This window comes from Guillardia theta (assembly GCF_000315625.1).
Source record: "Guillardia theta CCMP2712 unplaced genomic scaffold GUITHscaffold_120, whole genome shotgun sequence".
Lineage (NCBI taxonomy): Eukaryota > Cryptophyceae > Pyrenomonadales > Geminigeraceae > Guillardia > Guillardia theta.
The window spans coordinates 78,554-88,190 of NW_005434554.1; the positions used below are offsets into that span (position 1 = coordinate 78,554).

The 9,637-nt window shown below is 56.8% G+C and overlaps 3 protein-coding genes across 3 annotated transcripts in view; 1 reads left to right on the top strand and 2 right to left on the bottom strand.

Moving 5' to 3' along the window:
• Positions 1 to 802, bottom strand: part of GUITHDRAFT_160183 (hypothetical protein) — a gene marked incomplete at its 5' end in the record, with an annotated part of 4,184 nt that extends 3,382 nt beyond the window's left edge. The window contains one exon of the mRNA XM_005822695.1: positions 150 to 802. Coding sequence (XP_005822752.1) covers positions 150 to 802 — 653 coding nt within the window. The remainder of the gene's footprint in view (positions 1 to 149) is intronic.
• A 789-nt stretch (positions 803 to 1,591) lies between these two features.
• On the bottom strand, positions 1,592 to 3,341 carry GUITHDRAFT_118050 (hypothetical protein; the record flags this gene model as incomplete). Its single annotated transcript, XM_005822696.1, has 11 exons — positions 1,592 to 1,699; positions 1,756 to 1,860; positions 1,916 to 2,014; positions 2,089 to 2,112; positions 2,161 to 2,271; positions 2,318 to 2,437; positions 2,486 to 2,561; positions 2,610 to 2,671; positions 2,762 to 2,863; positions 3,008 to 3,160; positions 3,210 to 3,341. The coding sequence occupies 11 exons, from the start codon at positions 3,339 to 3,341 to the stop codon at positions 1,592 to 1,594; spliced, it is 1,092 nt and encodes a 363-aa protein (XP_005822753.1).
• Positions 3,342 to 4,116: 775 nt separating this feature from the next.
• On the top strand, positions 4,117 to 9,298 carry GUITHDRAFT_118051 (hypothetical protein; the record flags this gene model as incomplete). The annotated part of the gene is made up of 4 exons (XM_005822697.1): positions 4,117 to 6,207; positions 6,267 to 6,301; positions 6,344 to 8,189; positions 8,252 to 9,298. 4 exons carry the CDS (start codon positions 4,117 to 4,119, stop codon positions 9,296 to 9,298), a joined length of 5,019 nt encoding a protein of 1,672 aa, XP_005822754.1.
• Positions 9,299 to 9,637: the final 339 nt, after the last annotated feature.

A 9,637-nucleotide genomic window follows, 5' to 3' on the forward strand; every position in this document is an offset into this window, starting at 1 on the left:
CGCCGGTTACGTCCGTACGCCCTCCTCCTCCTCCCTCCTCCCCCTCCCCTCCCTCCCCCTCCCCCTCCCTCCCCCTCCCCCTCCCTCCCCCTCCCCCTCCCTCCCCCTCCCCCTCCCTCCCTCCCTCCCTCCTTCCTCCCCCTCCCCACCTGCCCCAGAGCTGTCTTGGCTTCCCCTTCCTCCACGAGCGAGATAATCTTGCTCAGCGCCACCAGCTCGTCTGCTCCTGGGGGAGGCACGTCGAAGATGTCCGTCATCTCCGACAGTCCCAGCTTTGACGCGATGCTGTCCACGTCCTCCGACCCCTTCAGGCTCTTGATGACGGCCTTGAACTCCTCTATCGCCTCCTTCAGGTCCACCTCGAGGGCATACAGGTTGCCTCCCTGCTCCGCCACGGGCGTGACCTTTCCCTTAGACAGATCCGTCATGAGTGCGTCCCCCAGCGAGTGCGCCGGGTCTGTGGAGATTACCAGCGTTCTCAGCCCCTCGTCCGCGAGCTTCACCGCCAATGCAGCGCTCGTGCTCGTCTTCCCCACTCCTCCCTTCCCACCCACAATGATGTACCTTCTCCCCTTGCTGTCCACCAGCCGCTGCAGGCTCTCCTCCTCCACTGCCATCCTCGTTGCAGTGAAGCGCTGGCGGGAAGCTGAAGGCAGACGACAGCTGATCGCCTTGCGCAGAGGCAGAGCAGATGCTGCATCGTTCCATCCCTTCCTGGCTATGAAAGGCTGAGCCGGAAGAAAACCTTGAGCACCTACAAAGCAAGCAACCAAGCATAGAGCCTTCCCCAGGGCTATCATCTACAGCGAACGTCAGACAAAGTGGATCGATGTTGTGGATCTTGTTTTCTCCAAACAAAGAGATGCAACTTCAATAATCCTTTCGCTCATTTCAGCTTATCCATTGATGCTTGTCAATAGTCCATCTGACACCACCTCCTTTCATCCATTCTCTCCCGCACCTTCCACAATTTCATCTATCTGCTCCATCTCTTTCAATCCTTCTCAACACCTTGTCTCCTCTAGCTTGCACCTGCCCTTGTCTGTCTTCTGTATCATCTAGTCTACTGTTTGTCTTCTCTTGTCTTCTGTTTGTTGCTGTCTGCTGTCTCTTCTTCTTCTTCTTCTTCTTCTTGTTCTCTATCTCTCCCAATCCTCGTCTTTCTGCTTCCCATGCCCATTCTCCCTCCATTTCCACATTCTCTTGAATTGAACACTTCTTTACAAGTAAGTATTAAGGTTTTATTACCCCCCAATGATAGCAATTTACAGCGTCAACAAGGGGGTAGGTACATAACTTCTTTTTTCCTTTCGTTCATTTCGTTCATCCATTGAAATCCCTTATACCCATCGACCGCCGTTACAGTTGTAACGGCTCTAATCAAGCTGAGCGGCTGACGACACGACCGTACCCGGTGACCAGCGTCGGAGTCAGGCCGGCGTCGCTGTGATGCCGGCCAAGTACTTCCAAGTACGACGGTAGCGACGGTATGAGAGTCACTGATTGGAAGATGAGCGAATGATGAATGATTGGGCTCAGCAAGAAGCTTCTGAGAGAGAGGACGAGACTCGGAAGAGACTTCACAGAGAAGCTAAGCGATCCCGAAATAGCTGCGCTCCTCATCCCCCCAAGGAGGGTACGGGACCACTCCTTCCTGCGTGAAGGCTTGACCGTAGGAGGGTCTCGAGCGGCAGGACTCCTGATCATGAGTCTGTGTGACAGTAAGGCTGGACTGCGACTCTTGCGATGGGTTACCGGCCACAGGAACTCGGCGCGATGCTTCGCTTTGAGGTACTCCCTCTGCGAGAGTTCGTCCTCCCCCACCTCCAGCTTCACGAAGATTTCCTCCTTGTCCCCATACTGCAGCACCCGGTGAGCCGCACACGCTCGCAGCTTCAGAGTCAGTCAGAGCTACCTCGCCGGTGTTGAGGATGGTGAAATATCCCTTGTGCGACACGTCGTCCTGTTTCTTCTGGTTCCACATGGACTCTATGATCTTCACCGTCGTCTCCACCTGCTCAAGTCTCAGACGTCCAGCAGCAGCCTAGCATCATCTGCCTGCACAGTGTGCGTCCTGCAGTACACAACCCTGGCCGTGAGCTCGAGCATGTGCTGCAGTCGACACGTTCAGCAGAGCAAGCAGTCAGGTTGGGCCTGTACTGTCGGCAAGATCGGCTTCATGAAGAAGAGGTTGTCCATAGCAATGGTGACCACGTTGGAGTTCCGAGTGAAGTTCCTGGCGCACACTATAGCGGCTCCTTCCATCCACTCCTGCGAGCCAGTCACTAGGTATCGCTGCTCCTGCAAGCAGCACAACCATGAGGTCTCCACCGAAGATGGTCCCGAGGCCGTTGAGGCTCCTAGGGAGAAAGTTCTTCCGCAAGCGCACCACGGTGTCTTCGATGTGCATGTACTCGATACCCTTCACCTTCTTGAACTAGAGGAGCAAGTCACTCTCCTGAGCGCTAGGGACCAGACAGGAAACCTCTAACTCCAACGGATCGATCGGGTGGCTGTCAAACGCGGCCTGCTCCCTAGCATATCGCCGTGCAAGCTCAACCCTATGTTATCTGCACCATCAGTGTGGGAGGCTCGAGACTGGAAGGAACCTCTTCTTCGCGTACTCCTGTGACTTGATCTCCTCCTGCGTCTCCAGCACCAACTCCGGCACCTGACAGGAAGGTGAACCCACCCTCCCCTCCTCCCCGCACGCCCCAGCCCCCGCAGCCTCTCAACATGCAGTAGCCGATCTTCTCCTCACCGTCGACGGCTTTCCGTCAGGACCGAGGCTGACGAAAGTCGCGAAAGCTTCGTGCGTGTAGTACCAGTGGCGAGTTCTCATATCCTTCTTCCTTCCGACCACCTGCAAGGGCAGCTGAGAACGACTTGTTGATTGATTTCGATATCTTCTAGCTCAATGCTAACACACAGATTGCTGGTGATGTCCCAACAACCATGCTCTTCGCCTCTCTGATCTCAAAACGCGCCGTCTGCCCTCTCCACTCACCTGAACGCCCATGGCTGACGTCCAACGTTGATCACTCTGGCATCCATGTGCACCTGCTGAAGAGATGAGCGAGTGAACGAGCAAGGAGCGGGTCAGCACGAGGTCTCCATGGCAGATGGGGACGAGCAGCTCCAGCCGATCAAAGGCCAGCGTCTGGTCTGCGAGTCAGGGGAGGAGCAGCTGAGGGCAGCGTGAGACGTACTGGTGTCCGTTGGTGCTGCACATGCTTCATGGCAGCGGAGGCAGCGCAGAGATCCATCACTTTCAGGATTTCTCCTGCTCCCATGCGAATATGTCGTCCTCCTAACGTGGCTTGTCCGATCACTTCGCTCATGTACGACCATGACTGTCTGCTCGTTCTCCTTTCCCTTGTCCCAGCCAGCAGCACTGTATGCCGGTTGGTGAGACGACGACAATGTATGACACTGCCTCCACACTTTCTGACATCAGACCTCTCCTTATTGTTGCAATCACTCTCCTCATCTTCCAATCGAAGCTTCTGACTGAGCTTCGTTGCCGGTGCATGGATGTATACCGTGTACAGTTTGTTCTGTTTTCCTTCCCCTCCCAATCACGCATACATCTCGCTCTGCATGGACTTCTCTGCACCTCCTCCTCGTCTCTCTCCCTGCTCTCCATCTCTTCATCTCTTGCTCTCCATTATACCATACCTGAGCTCGTAGACAGCATCCGCATCCCAATCCGCCTTTGCGCCGCCATGGTTGAACTCCTCCGGGTGTAGTCAGCCTCGAAACGTGTGGGGTAGGGTCCTGACCCCTATCATCAAAAATGCCATTCTCTCTACCCTACCTGACAAGGCTGTAATTGCCTATATTAGGGGGGTACTAATATATTTCAGTGGGGTAGATCCCAAATCCTGCGGGGGTGGGAGGGAACGGGGTGGATTCACGATGCGGCTAGTGAAGATGCTGATCGCATTGGTGATGCTCACGATGGCGAGGGGAGGAGGAGGAGGAGGAGGAGGAGGAGGAGGAGAGGAAGTAAGGGGAGAGGAAGGAGGATATGACGCAGGGGAGGGTAGGAGAAGGACAGGGATGTGTTTGAGAAAACTGATAGAGTGGGGTGAAGGATCGAGAAAAGGCAGGGCCATGGACGTCATGGTAGACGTCGAACGGCAGGAAGTATGGGTGGTGGGCCCTCTACATCCCCTCTGGATCGTGACAGATGCAGGAGAAGGAGCCAGAGGAGGCGAGTCTTGGCCGATCGTGTGGGGGGAAGGGAGGGATCTTTCATGGATTCCTCGGGAAAAGAACGCTGCTAGCCAATGTATCTTCACCAGAGGGCAGGATGATCCGAAGCTTGAAGCGAGGATTCAGTCCATGAAGTCAGGAAAGGCGATAGGAAAGCAAGAGGAAAAAGAGAAGGAGGATGAGGATCGAACGTTTGTTGTCTTTCGAGCTGATCCCTTCGGGCATATCAATCTCCTTTCCTGCCTCCTCCCTCCTTGGGTGATGCCGATGCTCATGGCCAAGGAAGAAGTGAGGCTGCACCTGCTTCTTGTCCCTCGTCCTGCCTTCCATGCTCTGACCTGCAACGCCTCTGCCGGCAGCGATCGCGACTTCTGTGGGACATGTGAGAGGATGGTCGAGGAAGGAGGTTGGGGGGCAGCAGGGCAGTGCGTGGACTATGAGACGATGATGACTGGAGCCGTTGCTGTGAGCCACCTGCCCCTGTGCCTTCCAGACGAACTGCCCAGGGTAACCTTGTCTCTCTGCTGCATGATCAGAGATGAAGCGCTGTACCTGCGGGAGTGGATAGAGTACAGCAGGATGATGGGGGTTGAAAGATTCTTGCTGTACGACCATGGCAGCATCGACACGACGCGCATGGTGCTTGCACGGTACGTGGAAGAGGGGATCGTTGTTCTGCATGACTGGAACTTCACTGGATATCCCCAGAAGGAAGCGCACACTCACTGCACCAGGCGCTACGCACACCAGACCGACTGGCTGGGGCTCTTAGACGTTGACGAGTTCTTGCTCCCCAGGAGGAGCGACAGCATGCTCGACCTTCTTCGATCTACCTCTGTGTTCGGGGCAGAGAACGTCGTGTTCCGCCTCAAGGCTGCGATGTTCGGGACCTCGAAGCACAGGAAGAGGCCCAGGGGGCTGGTTGTGGATGAGTACCTGATGAGAAGCCGCGGGAGAAACTCAGATCAGAGCAAAGTTCTCTTCCTTCCCCGCTTCATCGTCATGCCGGGGATCCACGAGGTGCTGCTCGCTCGCTCTGTCAGCCTTGTGGTGGATGTACACCCCCACGACTTTCGGTACAACCACTACAGGAGCAAGTCCCTGGAGGACCATGCGCAGGATCCGCTGAGGAGGGATATGGCGATCGAAGAAGCGAACGAGGAAGTAGACGTCGAGCTTCCCCTCCGTTTCTCCCACCTCCTTCACGACAGACTCTGTCCTCCTGAAGCATCTGAGAGCATTCGAGCAGAGGAAAACCAGGGGAACAGGAGCCAAGATGTTTGCATGCAAATGGGGCTGTTCTACGAGCAGCATTGGAACTCTACATCGAACCTTGAAGCGAGGAGAAGCTTAGCCGCAGGAGAAGCAGCGCTGGTAGGTGCTACGTTGCTCCGCAAGTCGATGGAGCTAGAGGAGCAATGTCCTGCGTTCGTCGCTGCCATGGCAGAGCTCCTCGACCGGGGAAAGGTTGTGATGGACTGGGGCTGTGGGAGTGGCTTTATGGCAGAAGAACTTCAGAGGATAGGCTACCACGTCCGATGTGTCGACACTGAAGGGCTTGCTTCCTCTCTTCTTCCCCTGTTGCACACTGTGGCTCCCGATCAAGCATCGCAGGGAGGAAGATCAGGAGCAGGAGCAGGAGCAGGAGCAGGAGCAGGAGCAGGAGCAGGAGCAGGAGCAGGAGCAGGAGCAGGAGCAGGAGCAGGAGCAGGAGCAGGAGCAGGAGCAGGAGCAGGAGCTGAAGGGAACGAAACGATGAGAAATTCGAGGGGGGCAGAGCAACTGATATCCTTCCTGGGAGCAGAGGGGGCTCTCTCCTACGAGCAGGAGGAAAAGATCTTAGATGATATCTGCGCGCAGAGGCCTAGCACTCTTGTGCTTGGATGGCGTCGAAAATGCTCGCCCTTCCTCTATGGAGCGAAAGTGCTGTGCAGGGATGACGGCGGGAAGGAACATGAGTTAGACGGGACGTTCACTCCAGATGAGGAGGTGGAGAGGAAGCTGATGGGCTGTTGGAGGAGATCGACGACCTGATGCTCCCATTCCAGACGGCCATGCTCAGGTGCCGACCAGGAGGAGACAGGTGCTTCTTGGACCTCGTCAACCTCTTTCCCATATGCAGCAGAACCCACAACTTCACAGGAGACTTCCACGAGCAATGGGGATACGGCCAGCCGGAGGTGTACAGGACGCGGCAGTGGAAGTATGCAGCCGTCAAGGCGTTCCTCGGAGCAGGGTTCCCGTGGGGAAACAGCCGGAAGGTCGTGAGGGCGGTTGGCAAGTTCAAGGCCATGATGTCGGGCGAGGAGGCTGCAGGAGGTCCGAGGGCGGGTGGAAGGGATGCGCACCTGGCTAGTGAGAGAGAGGAGGAGGATGTAGTGGACTTGCTGTACTGGGACATCCAGAACGTTGCGGAAGGGTTTCACATGTACTTCCGGATGAAACTGAAGGATGTTTTCCACTATGAATGGCAGATGGCAGGAGGGAACCGGTTCCCGCTAGCCGGGCTAAAAGCGATCAAGTACATCCTGTGGAGGATGATAGGGAGGAGCAACATCTCAGAGGAAGGCTCCTCCAGCCTGAGGATTCAGCTGCTGTCGTTGGCGAGCAAGGACATCGTGAATGAAGATCACTTCCTGCGAGTGATCAACCGGATGAAGCTGCTGCTGACGCAACTGAAGCGGCTCGACCCTGCTGCCTCCGTGGCCATGCACGAACAGAAGCTGTCCAGCGAGCTCAGGCTCCGCTGCATCCAGTCACCCTGCAAGGGTCTCAACTTGTTCGAGGAGGTGCTCAGTCCTAACTGCTCCATGGAAGAGATCTTGGCAGTTGCGCTATACCTCGAGCACGCACAAGCGCTTCCAAACTTGTTACAGAGTTGCTCCTCCTTGTCTCCGGTCTACCATCCACCCCCTCAGAATGGGCAGGGTGGGCGCCAGAACTTTCAAGGTGGAGCAGCAGGAGGACAATCGCAGAGTTTTCAACCGGGCGGAATGCTTCCAGACGGTAGGGATGATCCTTTATCGCACCAGAACTCCCCTGGTGCCCAACGTCGCTTTACTCCAGCATGGAGGTCAGGGAGTGGCAGGCAGCACAACCAACCTTATGCGCACTCTACGTCCGACGGTCAGCCTGGCAGCAGCAGGAGCCTTCCGTTGGAGATGCTCGTCAAGTCGTCGCAAGACAAGATGCGAACGATCATGGATCAGTTGCAGAGACTGAGAGGCTCTCGGGTGCAGGCGCAGACCAGTGAGGTGGTAGCTCCTTTTCCTCGCACCCCGGTTGTGAGGCCCAGCGGCGGTCAGGAGAGCCAAGGAGCGATCGGCGGGGTCATGTTGCCGAGGGCTGACGTCACGTTCGGTGTTGACAGCGACTTGACATTCGAGAAGATGAATCAGCTGAAGCAGGAGCTGGAGAACGAGTTGGAGGACGGGACCGGCGAGACTCAATTCTTCCTCGCTGATTTACGTTCAAATTTCTCAATGGTGGGCTATGCAGGGCTGCTGACCGACGTCGAGTTTGCCGACAAGCCTCTGACTGTCCAGACAGCAGCGGGGATGATCAGATGCGACAAGTTCGGCACTTTGACGATCAACCTGACGCGCGAGGGAGACAACTGCGGGTGCCTTGAGCTCAAGGAAGTCTGGGTGTGTGAGCGCCTCGAGTTGCCGATGGTGTCGGTGGAGTCGCTGGTGAAGGACCAACTTCACGTGCGCTGGTTCGGGGCCAACAGGTCGAGGCTGCTTTGCATGTGCACGGAAGACGGGAGGGTCAAGATCGCTCTGAATCCGAGGAATGCCGCGTACTTGCTGAGGGCGAAGGTGGGGCGCGACAACTGGCTGGAGCTTGAGGTCATGCCGCGTACCACTCAGTCCATGGAGCCGGCACAGTCCGCTCACTCCTCTCAGTCGATGCAGTTGACGGTGTACGACTCGCCGAACTCCTGGAGAGGACCCGATGGAGAGGGGAAGGTACTGATTCAGACACGTACCTTTGGCACTGCCGACTCGGGCATGTGGACAGCTCAGTACAGGCGAGGCTGGCCAGGAGCGTCAGTTGTGTAGTTTTCGATCCCTCAGACGCGCTCGTCCCTTGCAACACCTGCGAACTTGTCCCGAGCGAGTCGGGGCCCTCGCAAGTCTCGGCGCTGCCGCAGCAGGAAGCCTCGAGGCCCAACGAGTGCTGGGCCCTGGAGCTGGAGGAGCAGGATGGCTCCTGGGGCAGGTGGAGTTGCCGATTCTTGCTGACGGTGGTGGACGTGTTCTCCGGCTATGTGCAAGTGCGGACGATGGGGGCTCTGAGAGAGACGGCAGGCGTGCTGTCGAAGATGCTGGAGAGCCAGGCGAGGGGGCAGAGGGGGCCAGTGCGGAGGCTCATCTATGACAGGAGCAACGAGCTGTTGTACCGGGAGCTGACTTACCTGCCCCACCGCCACAACGTGACGTGGCAGGCGGTCGGGGTCGAGCGCATGGAGCGATCGGGGGCGTGGGAGGCGTGGGAGGCGTTGAAAGTGATGAGCGAGCGGATGATGCAGGAGAGTCAGGTGCCAGGAGACATGTGGGTTTATTCCTGGATGTATGCCTCCCTCCTCCACAATATCCTCCCGCGTCCCCAGGACGATCAGACGCCGCACTTGCTCTACCACAGGACCATGTTTCAGGACCACAACGAACTCATGGTGTTCGGCTGTGCCGTGGTGAACGAAGGGCCCTCCTCCTCCTCCCATTCCTACTCCTGCTCCTACACTACTGGTGTCTTCCTCGGACTTGAACTCGATGAGCTGGGAAGGTTCAACAATTATATCGTGTTGGACCTGGAGACGGACGAGATCCAGTGGATGACGGAGGCAACTTTCGACGAGTGGATTTACCCCATGATGAGCGACGAGAGCATGTCGGATGCTCCCTCCAACTATGAGCAGGATTATAGCACAGAAGCAGACGATGGAGGCCTTGACAGCGACTGGGGAGGGAGGCAGAGGAAGAGGAGGTATGATGAGATCAGTGGGTGGTATCCGGAGCCATATGACGGAGGGAATTATACTTACGGGGGACATCGGGGGTGGTATGGATGGCAATGATGATGATGAGGAGGAGGAAGAGGAGGAGAAAAAGGAGGAGGAGAAGAGAGGGGAGAAAAGGGAGGAGGAGGAGGAGGAGGAGAATTTTGTTATTTGTAAAACACAGGCTTCATTTCAAACCAGTTATTATCGTTTCCACGTCCCCCCGCCACCTCCTCCCGTCTCCTCATGAAGAGCCCCCAGCTCCCCTCATTCAGCCTCTTCCTCTTCCTCCGCTTCCTCAGCTTCCTCGTCCTCCTCCTTTTCCTCCTTTTTCTTCTTTCCCCCTCGCAGCGCTCTCCTCCTCCTCTCGATCGGACACTCGTTCGGCTCCAGCGGGCCGCGGGCAGGAGACCTCGA